The sequence below is a fragment of the Heterocephalus glaber genome, unplaced genomic scaffold (assembly GCF_053883595.1).
Source record: "Heterocephalus glaber isolate CG9 unplaced genomic scaffold, H.glaber_assembly_v1.0 deba00001472, whole genome shotgun sequence".
Lineage (NCBI taxonomy): Eukaryota > Metazoa > Chordata > Mammalia > Rodentia > Bathyergidae > Heterocephalus > Heterocephalus glaber.
The window spans coordinates 62,763,678-62,788,353 of record NW_028258315.1 but is presented as its reverse complement, the minus strand read 5'-3'; the positions used below and the strand labels follow the sequence as shown (position 1 = coordinate 62,788,353).

At 34.7% G+C, this 24,676-nt stretch overlaps 1 protein-coding gene across 5 annotated transcripts in view; it reads right to left on the bottom strand.

Annotated features, from left to right (window-relative positions):
* Positions 1-24,676, bottom strand: part of Grm7 (glutamate metabotropic receptor 7) — a 996,496-nt gene that overhangs the window by 492,878 nt on the left and 478,942 nt on the right. For all 5 annotated transcript variants that reach the window (XR_015439508.1, XM_087182048.1, XM_087182049.1 and 2 more), the window contains exon 3: positions 6,104-6,245. Coding sequence is in view for 4 of the 5 variants with exons in the window: in XM_087182048.1 (XP_087038174.1) it covers positions 6,104-6,245 (142 nt within the window). In the remaining variant the exon portion in view is untranslated. The remainder of the gene's footprint in view (positions 1-6,103; positions 6,246-24,676) is intronic.

The window sequence follows — 24,676 nt, the reverse complement described above, 5'->3', positions numbered from 1 at the left end:
GTAGGGGAAAGGAAAGAAGGTTACAGAATATGAGAAAATGGAAAAACAGGAACAAAATCTTTGTAAATAGGGAGGAATGGAGGGGTTGAAAGGAGGGCTGGGCAAGGGTGAAAGATGGAAAGCAAGAGATTATGTAAATGTGCAAATTTCCAACAATGAATGTCATTATATTTTATACCTAAAATGTACCAGTAATTAGAATGAATAACTGATAATGCAAAATAGGAAGAAAAGGGCCAAAGGGGTAGGGGTAGTGGGAGGTGCAGGGGAAAGGAAAGAAGGAAAAGGAAAAATGATGAGAAATGGAAAAAATGGAAATAAAGTCTTTGTAAATAGGGAAGGGTGGAGGAGGTGAAGGGAGGGTTAGGAATGGGGTAAAAATAAGAACCAAGATGCATCATGTAAAGGTACAAGTTCCCAATGAGAAATGTAATTGTGTTGTATACCTAAAATGTACCAATAAAGGAATTAAAGAAAAAAAAAAGTAAGATCTTTGCGTATAATGAGGATGCTGTAATGGCTCTTTACGCAAAAATAAGATACGTGTAGAGAAATATGAAACAAAAAGTCATTCTTTCAAGAGCAATAAATGAATAAATAGATTAAGAATGACAGAGCAATGATGCAATAACTGCAAATATCTGAGAAAAAATAATTTTAAATTCTAAAAGTTGTTTTTAACACATGAAGAATCTTGATAAAAAAATTCATGTATTTATCGAATTGGTCTTATAGATTTTTCCATGCTATACTAGAATCTCATACTCCTCACAAATTAATAGTCCCCTTAATTATTAGTCAGCACCACTATTTGCCATATAGCATTTTTCTGCAAGGGATAATACATTTCAAAATGAATATTTGTAACATCTTAACACTTACTTATTAACTAAATATGGAGTCAGAACAAGAAAATTTTAGGCATTAAGCATACAAAAAATTTTTTTCTGATCTACCATTTTTAAAAATTTATTAGGTTATGTGCTCTAGTAATATGGAAAATAGACCAAGAATAAAAATCACTTAGAATCCAAGAAAAAAGAAGTGTGTGTTTGTGTGTATTCTTAATATGATATAAATTGGTCCAAATTAAAAGAATGTCATGGGGCTGGGAATTTAGCTCAGTGGTTTCATCGCCTGCTCTGTAAGCTCAAAGACCCAAGTTCGATCCCAGGTACCAAAAAAAAGAGTGTCATGGCGATTTCAGCAGGGATGTATCCAAGAAAAATAAGAAATTTCAGATTATTTTATATGTAAACATGTGAGAAAAAGTGATAGACCTGTATCAACAGAATATTAAAGATAATTATGGAAGTAAAAACTCCCAGAAAATACAAAAATATTTCAAAAAAATTAATTAAATCATACAAAAAGAAAAACGATATTGTAGTACTCGATGTTTACATAACCGTAATAACATAAATATTGATTTCTATAAAGTAAAAATCTGGTAGTAGGATATTGGGAGAAGAGTAGATCTGAGTGATGTAAATTCTACGTCACATAAGAAAAATAGAAAAGATTTGGTATTAATAATTCCAAAATTGCAATGTCTACATATTTCACAAATAAGACTAAGAACAAAGGTTTAGTAGTTTAAATAACAACATACTCAAAATGATCAAAAGCAGAGTACAAAAGGATAAAACAAGAAACTAATGCTTTGCATAAAATTATATGAATCATAATTTAAATATATATTTTTATAAATATAAAACAGAATCATATATCTATGCTCTGGACTTAGAGATACAACTTCTTTTTTTTTCTTTTTTTGGTACTGGGGATTGAACTCGGGTCCTTGCACTTGCAAGGCAGGCAGCAGAACCACTGAGCTAAATCCCCAGCCCAAAACAACTTCTAATTTACTCAAAGAAAATAAAATAATATCAAAATTATTTATTGACATCTTAATCTAGAGCAATAAGAAAACAGTTAAACAAATGTTAGCATACCCACAGGATGAATTAGAGAGCAATAAAAATATATTTAGTTTGATCTTTACAAGGTGTTATTAAAATAGAAAATTCAAATAAAAGTTTAAAAAAAAATTCTTATGTATTGACAACTGGCCAATAATTGTCTGTAGCTCTACGTCTACATACATAGTTAAAAGACAGGATTATATTAGAGCATAGAAAATAGATACTAAGCAATTTGTTATTAACAAGATTAGAAAGTGTTGATGATGCTGGAAGAGGGTGGAAAATGTAGTGAAGTGCCAGTGAAAGGAAAGATTAAAGGCAAACACAAAAACATACGTTAATTTAGAGTACTAGGTGCATGTTTTTATTAAAATTAATATGACAAACTCATTTAAAATATTTAGGGAATGAATAATTAATCTATGATGAGAACTGTAAAAAGTTACATATAAAGTTCAATGTGATCGCTGTTTTATATAAAGGTTATTGTAAATATTAAATCAATATTTTATTTGTGATTATTTCTGAGTGTTGCATCTGCAGGATTTATAGGAGATAATTTAAAATTTATTGTTTGAGATTATTCTAATTTTTAATTTTTCTAGGAAATTAGTAACAATGTAAAAATTTAGAGATCCTTTTATTAAGAAACAAGTACAAAAACAAAAACTGTCTTCATTTTCCAATGGGTTTACAGTGGACATGTGTTATGTGTTCTGAAAGTGAGCATCTCAGAAAAATATTTTTCTCTTGTCTAAAATCCCAATTGTCAATACCCATGACTGATTTATCACTTAGCTTAGTTCAAAAATCTAAATATTGATATTTTCTCACTGTTATTTTTTGACAAAGTATTTGAAGTCAATATTCTAAGAAATCTCAAAGTTGTTCATCTACATTGTAAATCTTGTGAGAAAAGAATTTACATTAGGGAACATGTTTACTCTTCAGACCCCTTTGCTTTTAAGATCATGTTTAGAAGAAGCATATATACACATGACTTTAATAGCTCAAAAAGTATTTATTTCTACTACTACCATAATCACAAAATATAATAATATTTAACATACACATCCCAACACATGAGTATTATTCATTATATACACTGTACTTGTAAAATTAAAAGTAGACACTATATGTAGGTTAAAAGTATCATAACCAATAAGTAACCAGAACTATCTGCAGTATATCTTTTACATGATATATATTAAATATAAACATAAGGGTAAATATTAGTCTATTTTACATTTAGTAAATGTGTAAAATAGATACAAGAATTTGAGATGATTAAGAAGGATATTAGTGGCATTGAGAATAATTGGAACACAAAGACAAGAGTAACATGAAAATACAGTTAAATATAAGTAAAACAGAAAGTGAAGAAAAATATATCCTAAGAGGAACAAAATCATCACTTCTAAAGATAGAAATAATATATACTTAGCAGTGATCAATAACCCATCCCAGAGAAGGGCATATGGGAAACAGACCTTGGAGAACAGATTCAACTTCAACAGACACAAAACACAGGCCATGGTATTGGAGCATGCTGGAAGATTAGAGTCGTGCACTTTGTGTGGACAGTTGGGTGATTCTAAGTCAGGTCTAAAGTGGGACTAAATTTTAAATCATTATGAAGTTCAGAAAGAAAAGCTTGCACTTAAGTCATTAAGTACAGAGCATTAGACCGGGCATTTCTTTCTTTTATTCGATGTCATTTTTTGAGAATCTATTTTGATTTAGGATGAATATTAAGGATACAAAAATAAGTCAAATGAGGCATCATCTCTTCCCTAATGATGCTTATAAACTAATGGAGAATACTGACACTAATTAGTTATCCAACAATATAAAATTACACCACTGATATAAACTAAGAGATTGAATTACCAGGAAGAATTAATTTCCCAAAGCTATGCTGTTCGGAGAAACCTTCTCTGACAAAGCAACACTAGAGATTTTCCTTCCTCACTTCATTATCCCCTTTCCATCTCTGGGATGATGAAGTAGGGACAAAAACATTCCAAGTAGGAGGAAGAGAAGGCACTAAGATCTGGAAGAAAGAAAATACAAATAACCCCTCTCCTTGTGGTGTGAATAATTGAGGTCATTCAGAAAGAAATAATACTAGAAAGATAACACAGGCCAGATCTTCCTAACCTGAAAAGGATTTTCATTTTATTGAAGGGAGACATGACACCCAAAGAATTTGGGAGTCACTGGAAGGAAACTGTCCAAGACAAGACAGTGCTCATCTAAGTAGCAAACTAGTCTCAGGTACCTGTTCAATATGTCTCCATTCAATAGTAGTGCCACCTCCAACTGTGATCAGAGCCTTAAGCTGGGAAGACGGATGGACTCGGTGTGTAGAATACAAGGAATAGAGAGACACACAAGAGTAGAAGGCTGATGACAATGACACCCAAAAACCCAGGTAAGAAGTAAAATGCCCTGCACCCTTCAATTTTACTCAGTACAATTCATACACCTTCAAATTCAGTGATATATGATTTTGAACTACGAGAGACAAATTTGAAACATAGCTCTTCCATATCGGTGAAGAGCAAACTGCCATGTCTCTGTGGGACAGCATTCACATTTGTTAAACATGACACATCTTTATTTTAGGATTTTCTAGGAATTCATCTTATAAATGCTAATAAACATAAAATAATACATTTATATATTGCACATTTATGTTACATTAATATATATTTACACATTGTATAATACACTATAACTCAGATTGCATATGTATTTATCCTTGTGCATAAAGATTTGTGGGATATGAAATTTATTACAGTATTAGTCATAATTGCAAAAGTCCGTAATCTCACTTTAATGTCAATCAACAAGAAGACAGTTAGATAAATTATAGTACATATATAAAATGAAATTCTGCATGGCTATTAAAAAGATTGACTAGATCTAAAGGTAGTGATATTCAGTATACTCTGTGATAAAATGCTAAGAAAAGAAAAGCAAGGTCCAGGTATGTCTGTAATCCCAGCTACTCAGGAGGCTGAGGCAGGAAGATTGCAAGTTTAAGACACAGTCTGTGCAATAAAGTGAGATTCTGTTTGAAAAAATAAAATGAAAAGCACTGGAAATGAAGCAAAGTTGTAGAATGTCCCTGGGTTTCATCCCCGATACTGCCAAAAAAAAAAAAAAAAGACTAGCAACAAGGTGATACATCTATGTCTATATCTAATCTATACATCTATATAGATCTATCTAGATCTAGATATACAGATGTATAAATATAGATGATATAATTATTTATATTTTAAAATTACATCCTATCTATCTATCTATCTATCTATCTATCTATCTAGAGAATAACCACAAATAAAGAATGTAGAGACTAGCAATGAGCCAGTACATCTAGAAAGGAGAATTTTGAAGTTTTCTTTTTCCTTTTACATTTTAATCTGGTATTGTATAACAATCATTTACTATAAAAAGTCAAAAACAAAGGTTTTGGATCTGATTGGTAGTGGCTAGCAAGGGAAGCAGGGCTCATTTTCTAGGAACCTTTCAAAGCTTGGCTTTACTTGGCTTGGTTACAAATGCAAGAAACTAGGAAAGAAGGGAAAATCAGATTACAAGCAGATATTTTAGTTCAAGTGAGATCCAGGTAAGGCAGGAAAATGGAAAAGTGATTGAAGAATGTAGAGTTATGATGAGTTTTGTTTTGAACATACCACATACAAAGCATTGGCAGTAAAGCCAGAATGATAATGCTATCTTCTTTTACGGTAAGAAGAATCATTCTTTGTTTAAAATCTGCTATATTTGGATATTTTATTAATAAACTAGCCTTTTTAACAGTGTTTTTTTAAAAATCAATAATTGAATACACTTATTTTCTTTTTTTTCCCCCTCTAGAACACCCCAGGAGAACTCAGGACCTTATATTTGTGAGGAAGGCGCCATGCCACTGAGCTAAATCCCCAGCCTGAACACAGTTATTTTTCTATACATGACCACAACATGCTGCTATTTCTGGTTTTAACTATAACTACCTGTGTTGGGATAGAAAGCAGATACAGACATTGCCATATATGATTATAGATCTTATATTATACTTTATTTTTCCTTTTTTTGGCTGCTTCTCAATCTTTCTGTCTCTTAAATCTGCAACATGCATATGAACAAATTTCACCAATGATCCTTACTTTATATCTTCCTCGTTGGCAAAAATCACGATGGCCCTGGAATTGGGAGTGTCCAGGAGCTGTTTGATAATTCTGTCAAAGTCAATGGTCTTGTCTTTGCGCTCTTGGGGAATTCTCACTGACTGAGCAATGCAGAGCCCACCTGTTTAAGACAAAGAAAGCAGAGGATCAATAAAGTTCCCAAGGAGATGTTAAAGGAACCAGGGAAGGCAGTCTGAGTCAATTGTACTTCCTTGATCATGTATCTGGGTCAGGAAGCCATAAGACACCATGCTGAGTCCTGACCTACTGATAATACTTCCTGAACATCTCAGCAAACCTTACCATCTCATTCTCTTCGCAAAGCACTTGTAAGTGTACAATCATGCTCAGAATCCCAGTGGTAATTCTGAAGAGATAGCTTCAGATTCATAAATTAAGTGGGTAGATTGGGGCAGGTCTTTCAATTGAATAATATACTACACTAAATCAATGAAGAAAGTAGCACAGATAAAGCTCATGTTTACCTCTTCGAATTTTATGTTATTTGGATTCCCATAAATTTTTTTCCCTTCATATCAATCTCAATTTTGACATAAAATGAAAAATTATAGACAATAACAAGACCATCAGTTATAAACCATATGTCATAGTCACTAACCTACTACTGGGACAAAACACCCAACACCTATAATTTAAAAAAGGAGAGGTATATTTTGTTTTATATTTCAATCCAAAGTCAGCTGGCTCCAAGGCAGAACAGCACGGCAGAAGAATGATGCTCATGGCATGCAGGATAGAAAGCAGAGTAAAAAAAGGATCTGGGAAGGGAGATATACCCATCCAAATCACATCCCCAGTGACTCATCTGTTCTGACCAGGCCCCACCTCCTACCAGCAAGCCAGCTGTTCAGCCTCATCTATCAGTACATGAGACTATTGCAGGGTATTTACATATAAACCATAACATTCCACCTGTGGACCCCAAAAGGCTCATGTGCATTTTTTTAATGCAAAATGTATGTAGTTCATTTTTAAGAGTTGTCAAAATCTTAACATTTTCAGCAGTGCTGAAAAGTCCAAGTCCAAATTCTGAGAGTCAAAGGAATCTCTTAGTTATAAGCCCCTGTAAAATCAAAAAGAAGTTAAATACTATTGATATATAATGGCATAAGATAAATATTCATATTCCAAAAGGAAGGAATAGGCGAATAAAACCAATGGGATCAAAGCAAGACTGAAACCCAGCAGGGCCGACATTACATGCTGTAGTTCCAAGATGCTGGTCTAGGGCAAGATGTGGCAAGATATGAACTTTAAAGGGCTTGGGTTGCCTTGTCCTTAAGGCATTGCTGGTGATGGTAGCCCTCATGGCTTGTCTTTTAGGTTGGCTTTGCTCATTGCTTGTGGCTTCCTCAGAAATTCCACGTTCCTGGCTTTTCTAACTTTCTGGGATCTCCACTGCACTTTTCGCTTCACTTTCAGAGCTTTACACACTGTCTTCTCAGAGGCACATTGCCTGGAAGCCCTTTTCTGAAACCTCCCTGACCCTACAACTCTTACATGATACACGCCTATGAAAGCAGCACCACAGGAAAGACACCAAGGTCTGCCACTGTCTCAAGCAATAGCTAGGCCTCCCTTGAATTGCTGCAGCAGGGACTTCTAAGTATATGGATGACTTAGCACTGTGAACTGAATCCTGGTGAACCAATTCCCTAGGTGGCCTTTCTAAAGCAGGGTACCCTGGGGCTCTCATTTCAAAACAAAGTCTTAGATCTTTTCCCCCTTGAGCTCATAAAGGATGGGGTCTTGCAAATTCCTGACATGCACTCAAGCAATGTTTCCTATTGTTCTGAGCCAAAGTATTTAATGCTAATTCTTTCAGCCACCCAACTCTTCTGCTCTATCTTCAAAGGCATTTTGTTTTATTTTGAGACAGGGTCTTGCTTTGTAGTCTAGGCTGGCCTTGAACTCCTGGCCATCCTCCTGCCTCAGCCTCCCAAGTACTGGGATTATAGGTATCCACTATCATACTTAACACAGGTTCTTTCTTTCTGGCAAAACTGAAACCTTTTTAAATGGGATTTTTGCTCCTGATTTTCACTAGCAATTTGACTAAAAGCAGTAAACAGTATCCATGCTATAGGCTGAACTTGAAATTTTCTCTGCCAGATTAATTTGCCATCCTTAATCTAAGTCTTGACCATATACTATGTTCCAAGTCATAATGGTTTTATATGTGTTACTTCATTTAACTTCTAAATTATTCACAGGTCAAAAAGTATGAAAAGAAACTTTAACATATTTTGAGGATTGGGAGTATAGCTGAATTATAGAATGCTTGCATAACATGTGAAGGCCCTGGGTTCAACTCACAGAAGATAAGTGAATGAATGAATGAATAAAGGAAGGAACACAAAGCCTTTCAAAAAAGAACAGAACACAGAATTAAACCAATCCCTTACGCAATAAATACATATCTTGAAGAGAGTGCAACATGTCAAAATTTATTATTGCTAAAGCTGTTTCGAAGAAAATCATATCATCACATGCTTATATTACAAAATAGGAAAAATCTAAAATCAGCAACCTAAGTTTCCACTTTAGAAGTAAAAAAACAAAACACAGCTGAATAAATATTCCCCCCAAACAGAAAGACATGAAAAAGATGAATCAAGCCAATGAATTTGAAAAGAGAAACAGAAAAAAAATAAAATCAAAAGCTAGATGAATAATTTTATGCCAATAAATTCAGCTATGCAATTAAAGAGAAGAGCTCTTTAAAATGTTCAAATTACCAAAACTAAGGGAAGAGAAATAACCTGAAAAGTCCTATATAAATTAAAAGGAGCAAATCAGTTTAATAAAAAAAAAAAGCTTCCTCCCCTAAAAAAGATTGAAGCTCAGATGGTTTCACTCATGAATTCTACCAAATAACCTATATAACTTCTTTTAGGAAACAGAAGAGGAGAAAATATAACTCATTTCATGAGGTCTGTATCACATAAAAACCAAGTGGCTAGGGCAGGCTGAGGATTTGTGACTGCTAGATGGCTTGCGCTGCTAGTCTGAGCTGTGGAGGGTATATTCACTCCCATCAAGCCTGGATTCCCACATGCCATTGAACATCATGGAGGAGCAGTGCAGTGAGTGTCATAATATGATGCCACCACTTTGAGATGAAAGAGCTCTGGGCCTGTTTCTGGGATATGAAGAAGTTGGTTCCTAAGAGTGTTGTTGAGAAGAAAAGAAAGCAGGGTTCCTACACATGAGACTCCTGGAACCCAAGCCAGAGCAACAACAGAAGTAAATGAAGAAGCTCCTGTGGACAACAGCAACCTGGATTCTGCCACTAGCCAAGATGCACCTGCAGAGCCAGGCTCTGCGTCTAGTGTAAACGATCGTGAACAGGAGCTTTGTCTTTTTTGTCTTTTTTTGTCTTTTTTGTCTGTTTTCCATGAAAACTTTTGTGACTTCAAATTAATTTTATTTGCTCAGATGTTTGCTAATTTCTAAACAATATTTGTTAATTTAGAAAACAAATGTTAGTGTTAGGTATAGAAATATCACAACAAACTGATAAGCTGGGTAAGGTTTTTCTCTAATATGTAAAAAACATGAATTTCATTTATTAAGGGTTGGAAAGGATAAGGCTTCTACTGAAGTGGTTTTTATTGCATAATTTTTGTACCTGTCATGAAGCAAAGAGAGACAAATTGACATTGTTTAACTTGCAGAAAAATGTGAAACTCTGAAGCTAACAAGTTTCCTTTATTATTAGAACTATAAAAGGCTATGACCTTGTTCAAGTAGTTGATCCACTTTATTACAGTATGTCAAGTAGTCTAAACTGTGAAAGATCTGAACTTAGTAATTTTCCTTAATTTTTAAGAGACAAAAATATTTGCAAAGAAAAATTTAAAAGTATTACAGAAATTGGTCCATTTTATTCTATTAACAATTGGCATAAAGCCAAAAAAGTGAACATATGCTTATCAATATTTGAAATGTGTTATTTTCTTGAATTTACCAAAATAGTCAAAGTAAAATGATTTTTACTAAACTTTTTAAGAAAATTTTAATCTTCAGATCCTGTACTCTATTTCAGTGGTTTCTTAAATTCATTTAAAATTTTCTTCCTTTATTCTAAAGGTTCTAAAAAATTCATACATTCTGAAAATGTCATTTGTTTAAAAATCAAAGTACATTTGAGAAAAATTTTTTTTTTGAAGTACTGAACCTAGGGCCTTCACACTGAACCCACACCCCAACAAACACATTTTAGTACGTAAGTATTTTTTAGTGAGACAGGGTCTCACTAACTATGTAAGTTGCCCAGGCTGGACTTAAACTGGTAATTTCCTGCTTTAGCTTTCTTACAGGCATAGGCCACTAAAAATGGCTAATTTAAACTTTAAAAAAAGAAAAATAGAGAGCAATTACACTTTTAGACCCATCTAAAAAATTCTTTAACAAATTAACAAAACAAATCCATTAATACACAAAAATTCTAACACATCCTAGATGAGCAGATTTCATCCAAGGAACGTGAAGTGCACTCATTATCTGAAAATCAATCATTATAATTCTCATATGATCAGACTAAAGAAAAAGCGTATGATCTCAAAATGTGTCAAAAAACATTAACCAAAATTCAATATAAAAACCATAAAATAGGGTTGGAAGAGAATTTCTTTAGTAATAGGCAGCCACGACAAGCTCACAGTCAACATTGTACTGAACAATAAGAGACCATAACTAGACCAGGTTTTCCTCTCTGCTTCAGGATTGTATTGGCAGTTCTTGCTGGGATGAGGAAAGCAGAAAAATAGACATACAAGTTGCAAAGGGGAAAAACAGTGGTCTAATTTTGCAGATGATATCACTGTCTATGTAGAAATCAGCCCTTGGTGGGAATAAAACATAATTGACTTAACCAAGTGTTCTGGTTTAAGATCTCAAATGTCCCCCCAGGAGTCTCATGTGTTCAGGGTTGGGGTTTCTGGAAGGCAATTGGATCATGAGGGCTCTCATCACCGGATTAGTCCATTAATGAGAATAATTTTACAGCCTTATTAGGAGGTAAAGGAAACATAGGGGGACCATGTAATCAAAGGGAGTGTGTCATGAGGCTGTGATCTTGGGGACTGTACTTGGCCCTTCCTCTCTTGCTCTTTCCTTTTTTCTTAGCTTCCAAGTTGCCATGAGATGAGTGGCTTTGCTCTACTGTACCCTGCTGTCATGATGTTCTGCCTTGCTTGTGGCTCACAGCAATGGAACTGCCTGACAAAGACTAGGACCTATGAAACCATGAGCCAAAATAAACCATTCTTTAAGTTGCTTTTTTCCCCCAGATATTTTGTCACAGAAACAGAAAGCTGATAAAAACACAAAAGATAGCAGGATATAAAGGGACTATACAAAAATCAATCTGTGCTTATATATTACCAAATAAGAGTTCAAGTTTTAAATGAAAGACAATGCCATTAACAAAATAAAAAAGTAGTATGTATGCATCAAAGTTTGTGCAGGAGTTGCAGGTTGAAGACTAAAAAGCATGGCTAAATTTTTAATAATCTAAATAAATGTTTCCCAATTTTGTGTACAGATGCAATATTAAGTCAAAATTTCAATGACCTTTATTTATTGTCTCAGATTTCTATAGCTAATTTGACATTTATATGAAAAGGTAAAAGAACTAAACCACCAAAACAATTCTGGAGAAGAACAGAGCTGGAGCATCATACTACCCAAGTTTAAGACTTAATACTGACTTAGAGTATTTGCAAGAACATAATACTGATAAATTTATAAACATTTAGATTGAGGGAAAATAGAGACTCATAAATGGATCAATGGAAAGACTATCAACTGACCATTGCTAAGAGTGCAAACATAATCAAAGGAAAAAGGAAAGTCTGGAATATTTGGTTATTCACATGCAAAAATAATGAATCTTCACAAATATATAATACTCTATACAATATTAATTCTAAATAGTAAATAGTAACAGCCACAAAACTTTTAGAAAAAAGCAAAGGGAAAATCTATATGATCTTGGACATGGCGATTGGGTGTTTAGATATGATAGGAAAAGTACCATGTACAAAGAAAAAAACCTAAAAATTAGATTTTGGAAAAATTTATATTTATACTGTGAAAGACAATATTAAGAAAGTAGAACTGTCTAGAGACTGGGACAAAGTCACGTATCCAATATGGATTTTTCTCCAGAATGTAAAAATAGTTCTTAAAGTCAGCAATCAACCAACAAAAACAAAAAGACAAACAAATAGTATCTACACAGACAATTTTACCATAAGAAAGCCATGGAAATGCTACAAAAGTCTGTGAAACAACACTCAATTTCACTTGTAGAAAAATCTTCATCAACAACACAGAGATAAACCACTATATACCTAGAATAGCTTAATAGAAAACAATACCGAGTTCTAGAAAAGACTCAGAGCAATGAGAATGTTCATTCATTGCTGTTAGGAGTGCATAATGATACGGCTACATTAGAAAACAATTTGCCATTTAAAGTTCCTCGCTAAACATAGATATCATACAGTTCCTATCCTAGATTTTTAAGTGAATTGCAACTTTCTGTTTATACAAATGTGCACACATACAACTACTTCATCCCCAATTGCAGAAAACAAATCATCATTTCATTGATTAATGGATAAACAGGCATAAAACTACTCACATAGAAAAAGGAATGTTGGTTTATGCAAGAATGTGAATATTAGATGCATTCTGCTAAGTGTAAGATAAGCTGAAATGCTACATACTGGAATTGAAAGGCTAATGGCAAAAACAATTATTCATAAAATGGTACTGATAGTAAATTTATTTATCACAGGGATATAGGCTAGTATTTTTGAAACTGCTTTCCATACCTAAGTTGAATAAATTAAATAATGGGAGCCAGTTCTCTCACTCTCAGAAAGAAAACAGTTTTACGTATAAGCAAAGGAGTAAGGCTAGACATAAGGGATCCTATAGTACTTAGATTAGTCTCAGAAATGTTAGCATAAACTGACATTTGAGAGGGAAAGATATTTACTTACATATATGTAAGCATACATTTATGTGTATATATGTATGTGTGTATCTGTGTGTACACATTCTAGCACTTTCCTGAGATGGCTTATGCACAATGAACACCCATAACAACAAACACTTAGTGCCCACTTGACCCTTTTGAAATACCTTTCAATACAATAAAGCCTGTCTTTCTGGAAAACTGACTGATTCTCAGACTAGGGTAAGGCTCACACAAGATTTACTCTGGATCATCTTTCATTGTCAAGAAGTAAGGAGTGTATGAAAACAAAAGAAAAAAGAAAATGCTAGGTGCATGTCAAAAGGACACAGGAGCCAATCTGGAAGAGTTTTCAATGAGCAAAGCTAAATCACTATAGACATAAAATAGTGATGACATTGAATTGTTATCCAAAGAATACATATCCATGAATCCATACTGATATAAATGCCAGGATAAACAAAGATATATGTGAGAAAGAAAGACTAAACCTTTTTGCCAGAACAGTTCCAAATAGTAGAAGCAGGAGAAGGGAAATAAAATATGATTAGAATATTAAAATTAATAATTTCTGGTTTCAGGACACATTGATGAATGCTAAGTGTCTGAAAAACTATATGGTGAAAATGGACATTTATATTATCTAAAAGTATCTCCCCAAAATATAATTACATATATTTACTCTGGTGGTTTTAACATATACCCACAATATTTTTTGATTCTCTTCCTTTGATGAGGAGGACACTGTTGTGTGCTCTGACTTGAATATATGTGTTCCTCCCAGTATTGTATACTGGAACCTAATACCTATGTGATGGTATTACATGTTTCCAGGTGACACTGCAGCAGATAATCCACAGGGATAGATTTTGAGAAATACTCTCTTGGGTGCCACCATATCAGTTGAAGAGAGCTTTGTAGGAGTAGAATTTGTGCATCAATATTCTAGCCAAACTTTTTAGGGAGCTCTTAGGATGGTGACAGAGTGAGAAGGAAGGAACAGGATGGATCACTAAGCTGTGTTATAAAGTGAACAATAATGTAGAGAGAGAACAACAGGAAAGACATCTCTAGGCAATGGCTACACCAATCTCCATGCCATATTGCTCCAAGTCTGGAAAGCATTATGCATTAGGGAGGCATGAAACCATCTGCAAACTATCCTGGGGCTGCTGCTGAGAAGAAATGGATACTTTACCACCTTCTCTGTAGGAGAAGGAGAAGCATTCTGGATGGAAACCCAGCTTCCCATCAGGATTCAATTACAGCTGAGTGATTAAGCAAATGAGAGCGAACTCCATTTGGTGGTGTGCTTAGTGGAGGGGCAGGCTACAGTGTCAGATGGAGGGCTCAGCCAGCACGTACTGGGGGAATAATGTATGCTGGTTCATGATTGCAGAACTGAGAAGCTCCACCTTTCTTAGAGAACTGCCCACAGGTAAGCAATATCAAACAACTTAACAGAAGAGAGAAATGGTCTATTAACATGGTAATGGGAATGAACATGTTCATCAAGCTACAGTGTAGAAAGATTAGAAAACAGAGGAAAAAGGATAAACATTTTGTTTTGCTCTGATCCTGGAAGGCTTGAATTGTACCTACCTACTGAAAAGAAAATCATTTTGTTTGAGTCAGATCCATCAGAGAATGTGGCAGTTCTAAAAATTCATTTATACTGTATGGAGAAGACTTCAACTCAAGCATTTAGTTTAGGTCAAGCTTATGCCAGAAATGTGTCCTTGTGGTAAAATAACGTGGGTTCTATGTGTCAACCAACAAAGAATGGAGTGGCACACACCATACACATACACACACACACATGTGCTATGTTCAGATATCAGGTGGCTTCTCAATAATTGTGACAACTCAGCACATGAAATCATATTTGCATCTGAAGCTGCTGCTCTATTGAATGCAAATTCACTCTTTGCAGTTTATGTTCAGCCAAGTCCTTCAGAGGGAATTTGGCTTTCCCATCAGGACAAGTCTGATGCTACTAGGTCACCACCATACATAAGTAAGTTACATTTGAACAATAAATTGTTCGGCAGCAAGGGCTTAAAAATTTAATTTTTGAAGGACATTCATTTGCCTGTGAAATCTACTTGGAATTTGACTGTATCAGTTGGTGTTGCAACTGTCCAATTAATTCACACTTCTCGGAGCATAAATGCATAGACCTGAATAGTCTGATCATAAACGTAAATGAAGAGCCATGTCACATAGAGGACAGCTCCACTCATGGTAGTGTTCACTGAAAACGCCTAGTGGCTTGAGGAGATACAAGTTGCTCAGATAATGGGAAAAAATTGAGTCTCAGAAATCAATCTACTTCTTGATTTGGAGCTGAAAACTGGTTAGTTTGTTGTCTTCCCGTGGTAGGAAACAATCTGTAAAAGAAGAGGGACCTCAGGAGTCAGAGAACAGATTATTTCAATACTTTTCTAAGTGATTATGGATTCTTGTCCATCTATAAAACAGAAGCAAGAGGAAACAATTTGCAGTTTGCAACTCAATCCTGAAACTGATTCTGCAGAATATATTTCTTTTGATGATTAGGCCTCTTATTTAAATATGCCAATTAATTTAGAAAATATTGAGACTATTATATTCAAGGTTGTGTAGGATATTTTAAAAAGGAAAAATGTATGTAAGTTGAAAGAGCATTAGAATAACCAGGAAATTGAGATCCAGACAATTGAAGAATGGTATACTTGAAGGACTGGGGCCTTCTTACTTCAGTCTATCCATCTAATATCATTGCTAGTGCTTTATATCTTCTAACAGTCATAGGTCATTCCACCCTATGGGACAGGAAGAAAAAGACATTGTAATGTTTAGATCACACCCCAAATCACAAATTTAACTGGAGAGACTTAATAGGATTTTCATTTTCAAGTACCTCATGCTAAATGGTGGAACAGCTCTCTCATACTCGTATATCTCCCTCCTCCTCTTCATTTGTGAAGTATATAAGCATTGTTATGGTTTAAATGCGAAATGTCCCAAAGGACATTAAGAGTCTGATTCTCAGTACAAGAGAGGAGACTGCATCATGAGGGCCTTAACTGCATCAATCCCTTGATGAGTTCCTAGCTGAAAGGGGTGTTAGGGAGTGGGACCCAGATGAAGGAGGCAAGTCACTGAAGGCTTGACACTGAACGTTCTAACTTTGCTCTGCTCTTCCTAGCTCTATTTACTGGATGCCATAATGTAAGCAGCTCTCTTCCATCATGTCCTTCTGCCATGGATTAGTGTCTTGGAGCCAGCCCACTACAGACTGAAGCCTTTGAAACTGTGACATAAAACTTTATTCCTTTAAGTTGTGTATGTTAGGTATTTTGTTCCAGCAATGAAGAGTAGAGTAGTTTATATGGTGTAGAGGGTTAAAGATAGATAAAACATCTTGTTAGAAGAATCAAAGGATTTATGGAAGAAATGCAATATGAGATGGGATGTTTCACATCTGTGGAAGGAAACATACTTAAAAGAGAAAGATCACAATGGAAAGGTCAAGGTCATTGTACACAGGATTGTCCAACCTCCACCTCCCCATCTTTATTAGTTTACCAGTTTTGCTGAGTGTCATGAGTGTTTATTATACAAAGCAATAGCTTATCAGTGTCACAGCCAAGAGTCACTTATTATAATATCTAGAGCAATTACTGTTCTATTGGCCCACTAAGCCATAAGTAAAAGGCTGAAAACCAACTCCTAAAACTGGTAAGCCAGAAAATAGATGGAATGAGAATCCCTGACATTATGCATCACTGAGCAGAAGTAATAGTGTTAACAGCTGCCTACTTCCTGATATAGCAGAAAAATGAACCACCTTTCTGTGTAAGCTACCTGCAGTTAGTTTTCTCTTATTTGCATCTTAACATAGTTCTACATGATCTTTGCTTTCAGCGAATTCCCACCTCAGTATAGAGGGGAGAGAAAATTCTTAGAAATTCAAGAAAATCACAGAGCAAAAGAGACAGCCAAGAATCATCAATTGGAAGGGGCAACAGAGGAAAAGGAAATGGCTGACATCATGTAGATTTGTGGACAATTCGCTGGGTGGCAGAGAAATACAAAGTGGAAGAATGTAAGTACTCAGATGAAAATTGGAAATATATTTTGGTGACAGAAACATCCTTGTTGGAAACCTGAGTGTTAGTAGTTTAGGGATCTTGGCCTTTTTTAGCTGCTAATTCTGCATAACTTTTGACACATCCATATCACTTTCCCAACTGAAAAGGGAAAGGGAAGAAAGCAAAAAGCAAGGTCAGGTGAATACCATAAGAAAAGTCTCAGCAGCCAGAAAATACATAATATTGCAGAGAGCATGGGGAGAGGAGTTTGGCTGCAGTGAAGTATTATAAAGACCAAGAGTTAGACTGCACAAGATGATGACTCAAACCAAAAGAAGCTATGTATTTGGACAAGAAATATCTTGCTGTGTGCTGCCAGGAAGGACTACAGCTATCAGTCAGAGCAAAACTCAGGCACTATGTACACATGCTAATTAGGACCTAGTCCTTTAAATCTTTCAGCCAAAAACAGAGACAGCAAGTCTCTGTTCAATGTGTTCTAGAATGTCAGTGGCATCATTTGTCCAGAAAAGCATTTGCATCAGACTTTGGAACAGACTTACAGGAATCTTATACAAAGCTGTGTAAATTCTGGCAAACTTGACTTTATATCCCAAGCACCAAAAGAGCACTTAGCACAACATTCCTGTGATATGTATAGATGATGAAGCCAACCCAGAGAGGATAAATAACTGACTGTGCACCAGAGGTGAGACAGAAATTAAGCTCTTTGATTAGTGCTTTGACATTCTTTCAGTTTGTGAAACTATGCTGTAAGTTACTTTCTTTGTAGCTCATATATTCATTAAATCAGTTAAAATATTTACTAAACAACTGCTGTGTTTCAGGTCTGCTTCATTGATGAGGAGAAATCAACATAAAAGACAAGCATCTTACTCACTTGCACAGGGATAAATACTAAGAACATTTTCCTTTTCATATTCCATTTCAAGATTGTGACGGCCTCTGCAAATGCTCTGAGTGTAGCTTATAACCAAAATCCCAGTACGGAACAGCAAGTTCTTCTCAACAGCTGGTATCTTGGCAGGTCATGAGTGGGTTAATCAAGGATATGCTCCAATTCAGGGAACCTTTGGAAGGCAAGCTGTTCATTTCCCTGAACAAGAACTAAGAAAATTGACAGATTTGTTTTAATAGTCACTGGTTTTTCCTGCAGCTCAAGTACATTTGGAAGCCAAAACCAATTGTCACTTGTCTCTAGGCAGATTCTCTGATATTCCACTGTACACCCATGAACAACAAAAAGGACTCCATTTTACAAGGCTGTAGCATGGCTGGTGCTACCAAACTACTGTTTTCTTTCAGTCAGTTCTCACTTGAATATTATGTTAAGGGTAAATGAAGCAGGCATATCATTTTCATCTGGAAAATTAAAGAATAATACGGTATCATGTCTATATAGAAATGCCTCCAGAGAATTTAGAATTTAGTGGTAGTTAAGGGCTAGCAAATATCTAAAGAAAAATTTTATGTTTCAAGGGCAGCAGTTTTAAAGTAGTGTCCTTATTTTTGTGAATTTTCCTGTAATCTATGTGTATATTTCTTGTCCTGCTATACTACAGAAAAATATAACTTTAAACGTCTGTACTATTTTTCCTGAATGATTAAGTAGCATTATGTCATTTTTTATTGTTTCTTTCACTAAAATAATAATCCGCCTTCCTTTGTAACTGGTTTTACCAACTCTAAAGGTTTTTTTAATGCCTGCATTTTTTATTGTTTGTTTTTATAGTTCTGGGGACTGAACTCAAGGCCATGTGCATGCTGAGAAAGTGTTACACCACTGAGCTACAATCCCAACCCTGCCTCCATTTTTACTTCAACACTACCAGGTACTGTAAGAGTTGCTAGATTTGGAAGTACTAGTCCATTTCATAGATGAGGTGAGTGGGACTCACAAATTAAGTTAATTGGTCAAATGATACATAACTAAAGGCAGAACAAAAATTGAAAACTCTTGACCCTCTGTCCAGAGCTATTTCCTTACCAGACTTTATGCATTATTATGTTGAGATTTCCTTCTTTCCCCATTCCTCACTCTTGTCCATCACACTTTTCCCACTAGATTAATACAGCAGAACAAACAGAATGCTTTTTAACTCCTGTAAGATCTTCTAGGATGTCAAGCCCTTCTGATAATGGACATACAGTCTTTTCATTTAATACAGCAGGGCCAGATATGTTAACTCAAACCCTCCAAACAAATATATATTTCTTTGGACAGCCTTAGACCAGAAAACAGATTGGTCTTCATCCTGTCAATAGGAATAGGGTTAACTTGTAGTCAGATTTCCAGGCTTGTTCTGTGTGAATAATGAAATGATTACATTATACACAATCTAACTTTGTAAAAAGAAATCATTATTTATATACCATTATACTATCATTTGGGATAACAGTTTGGCACATTGGACATCAAAATTAGATAATATGATTAGTTGCTAGTGAATTACTGACCAAGGCATGCCAAAATATAAATTGAGCTCTAATAATTCTGCTCATTTCAACCTCTTTTCCTGTAGCTCTCTTCAGTCTTCCCATGACATAAGGGTCTGCTAAGATATAGCAGTACAGCGGTAAAATATTACCTCTCTTAAGACTTAAAAAGACTACACAAAATAATAAAAGTCGTTTTTAAAGAACTGAGCATTTGTCATTGTTAAAAAATCTTGCTGTTTTTCAATGTGTATGTCTCAAACCAAAGAAGTGGAAACTAATCCCACATTTAATGGCTTTAGAAGTGTGTCATCCTTACAATTTCTCACAAAATCCAGAGTGAATTTGTGAGAGTTAATTTTGATTCTCAACTTGATTGGATTGGGAGATGGCTGAAAACTTCGTAAAGCACACTTCTGAGTGTGTCTATGAGGTATGTTTCTAGAAACAATCAGCCTGTAGTGTGGGTGAGCAAACTGAGGGGAGAACACCTGCCTGGAATATGAGAAACCTTGTCCAATATGCTGGGGGCTGGATGTCACAAAAACAGAGGGAACAAGAAACCAGCCAGTGCTTGCAAGCTCAGTTCTGTTTAAGTGGGTGCCTCCTTTGCTCCTGCCATCACTTGTGGACATCACACTCCAGGTTCTTCTACCCATTGATGGGGACTCACAGCAGTGACTCTCCAGAGGATTTCCACACCTGCAGCCTCCGACTGGGGCTGCATCCTTGGTTCCCCTTGTTGCTACTGGATTCTCTTCCTCTCCAGTATGCAGAAGGTCCTCCAATTCTGTAAGCCATTCTAATAAATCCACTTTTACTATATATATATATATATATATATATATATATATATTTATATTTATATTTCTGTTCCTCTGGAGAACCCTGACCAAAACAGAATTTTTCCCCTTCATTAGGAAAGAGTATAATACTTAAGGCTTTGTAGTAGCTGAGGCTTCCTTTAGCACAATAGGTAAGTCAGGATTCTAGTTAACAGCAAAGACTTTGTCTACTGACCAAAGCAGATAGTTTTGCATAAATGTTTCCCAAGTTCAAAATCCATTGATCTGTTGAAAGGACAAGGCAGAGAGCTCACTGATTTTTCCAAGTACATTGAATAGAATAAGGGAACTGGAACTGATTCTTCCAACTTACTGATCTGCCCATGTAGAAGTCCTGCTCAACTTCCTGTACTTTTAAGAGCATTCTCACAAGTCATGGCAAGAAAGTGTTATCAAGCTTGGGTATTCAATATGTAGGTGTTCAGGTCACACTTAAATCTGAAGAATTATTTTGTAGTAAATTTGTGTAGATGAGGGTAGTGTACTTATTTGCAAAGTAGATGTGGGATTAATGATAAGATCAATTTGAAAAAATCAGCCTTACTCAATTCTTTCCACAAGATCAATCACACTCGCCTAATGAGGGAGCAAGCCCTGTGTGCAGGAAACAGACTCAGCTTTGAAGGACTCCCAGGTGACTGACTTACTCAAAGCTGCATCTGATAAAGCCAAAGTCCATTCTAAAATGGTGTTATTAATATTAAACTAAAATTGAATTTTTTCTCACAGTATTTCCAAATGCATATCTTCATGATGTATTCATTCTTATTGTGTTTTTATAATAGAAATGAAAGATTTTTTCCTCAGAGTATATTCAAAAGAAATAAAATCACACTTTTAAGGACTTCAATATAAATTTGATTTACCATTTGCAACAATCTTGAAAAAAAGTAGGAGAGATGCACATTCATATATCCTCAAATCCATAAGGAGACAGGAGTGCTTAAATAAAAGGTGTAACTCTTTTTAAGCTTTATACTTTGGGTTAAAAAGCTTTATAGGTTTTTAAAGAGAGACAATAGGCATTATGTTTATCTTTGTCATTGCATATGCCAAAGGTTATTGAAACTTACTAAATTAAACTTAAGGAGAAGGCTGTCTTGCATACATAATTAAATGAATGCTTTTGAAAGTAGCTGGGTATGCAAATCAGTTATTTCTGGTAAACACAGTTGCAGATTAGTATCAGAGGAATATCCATAAGGAAAGAATGTGAGAGAAGGAATGTTTATTGACATTACACAGTTTGTATGCAGAGGTTATAGCAAGTCAGAAATTACATGGACTTCAGGTTTACCAATCAGCCCAATGAACAGCAAATTTCATCTTGGACTTTGATCATACAATACATGACTGGAACAACTGAGTATTAGATGTGTTAAGGAAAATATCAAGAAAAAAACTCATAATCTTATAACAAAGGAGATGAGTTTTAATTTAGGTTAAATTAAGCAATCACTTTATATGAGTTCTGAACTAATTCTGGAAAATTTTCTTCCTAACAGGGTAAGGTACAGATACTGTCTCATTCAAATACTTGAATTAGAGAGTAGGACTATATTTGTGTCATTACCATATGAACAATATTGTAAGTTAAAAAAGTAAAGGTATGTACATGATTATCCGTATGTAGTCATTTGCCATCCTTATATGGCACATAAGTTCAACCCATCTGAACTGCTAAAGATAACCCTTTGCTTAGGCTCCAAGTTATAGCCAAACTGAAATCACCTTGACTTCAAGAATGACTCAGACATAAATAGGAAGAGTTTATTCCATAAATAAATATGGTTAAGTAGAAGAGTAAAAAACCAAAGAGAATCAAGAATACTTTCTTTCTGTCAGACCAAGGATAAAACTGTGCTATTTAGAAAGTAGAGGCACCTGAAACTGCAGTGGGCTCACTCATGGACACAACCTGGTCTGGATGTGTAGGATATAGAAGTCTACATGTAACCCGAGCAAGCACAGCATATGTACACCGTACTCTACAGTGTTTTACACCCAGGTAGAAGTTCCTCACCTACCTGTATATTTTGGGACTACTAGTTCTCTTTATGACTTACAATTACGCACCAGGCCCTATGCAGTACTTACAGATGATGTTCATTGAATAAAGCTGCAGAATAAACTACAGGTATTATCAGATGGGGTTAATGGGAATGGTCAGTCAATAAGAGGTATCCTGTAGAGAATTTTTAAAAGAAATATCTAGAAATCATCTGCCTATTATGCATTTAAGAGTACTTCTGAACAATCTGTCAAAAATACTAGTCTTCTGAAAATAAAAGTCACTTATTGTTATAGGCCATGAATCAGGAAACTTTCTGTATATGCTTCTTGTAAAAAATTCTTTTTGAAGCAAAATTAATAAAATTTGTTCTTTGATAAACTTCGAATAAGTATAGATTGGCAAAATTGGCAAAGCTGTCAATTGAACAAAAATCAGAAAATATGATATTTTGTTTCTGCAACTGGAAAAACTGTGTCTGTATATAAGTTCAAGTCAATAAAACAATGTATTTAAAACTTGTTCTCTATTTTCCTATTTTGAGTTTATTAGAAGCACATGTATAATGGACATATGAAATGAAATAGAATTTCCACCATTTACATTTGTTTTCTTTCCATTATCATTACTCAGCTTTATTAGTAAAAATAACTTGATAACATATAGGAGTGAATTTTTAAAATTTACTTTAAATTCGGAGGATGCCCAAGTTATATAATATTTTCAGAAATGAGCATATGAAGATGAGAAACGATTTCCCCAAGATGAACCTATAAATAAATTAAGCCTGATTTCAAAACTAGGTTTAATTATACACCAAAAATTCTACTTAAAATGAGGAAGTGAATATTTAACAATAGCCATGAAATTGGTAGAAACATAAGTAAGAGAAAAAACCAAATTTAGGTTCCTGGACAGTGTTCTATTGAGGGTCAATTAAATCTAGATGGTAACAAGAAGACAGAAGGGGCCAAAAGACCTAAATTCATCTGTTCTAATATTTTCCAAACCAGACCTTTCTATTCAAAGTAGATGATATATCCCATCCTGTTAATAATATGATGCACTTATTTTACAATTGATTTGTTCCTTTGGACTACTAGCATCAGCATGCTACATTAATGTTCAAATCTAAGATAGTGTGTACACACACACACACACACAGAGGCAGGCATACACCTCCCGTGACCCACACTTCATGTCTCAAGCTGACTACTCCGGTACTTTAGTAATCATCATTTTGTAACTATGTGAATCTGTGATTATGGGTATTGTGATTTCTATTTTGCTAATTAAACCTGTGGAAATTAGTATGTTTCCCTCAATTTCCTTCAAAGCTCATTTTTCTATCACAATTTAATTGAGTTATTAGGCTGCAATAGAGACAAATTAAGATTCTCAACTATGTATTCCCCTTGCAGGAAAGATATTGACACTGCTGTACATTTGAAATTTCACTTTGCAAAAGTATAGATAGTACTTTTAATTAACAGACCTAGTCTTTTAAATTGGTTTGATTAATATATTGTTTGAATCAGCTTTCATATAAAATTGGACTTATTACAATTTCAAAATAAAGTACTGGGTCAGAAACCCCATTTATTTTCTTTTAAAAAACTGATAAAGGGGCTGGGGATTTAGCTCAGTGGCACCGCATCTGCCATGCAAGCACAAGGTCCCGAGTTCAATTCCTACTACAAAAGAAAAGTGATAAAGTATATTATGTGGGTCATTAATTCTTCTTTGTGAACTTTTTATCAGCAAAATCCATGCATACAGTTTTAAAGAATCTTTCCATGATTTGCTTAGACTGTATTTGTGTAGCTGTTCATGTGAAATGATAGTGTTGATAAAAAGTATCTGTATCATGTAAGACTCCACAGAAGTCATTTTAAAATCAATTCTTCTTATCCATCCAAATGCCCAACTAAATTATTTTCCTTGGTTTGCAATTAACATGTGTTAATTTACAAAGTTTTCAACTTTTAGAATCTATTTTAAAACCATTCTTTCATAAACATTGAATCAGTATCCCCATGAGAACTGGTTCATCCTTTTATTATTGTTGGTGTAAGACTTTCATACTTACAGTTACTTTCTAATACTAACAATAATGAAAACTTCGTCAAAACTTTTGTGTGTTTAGTGTGT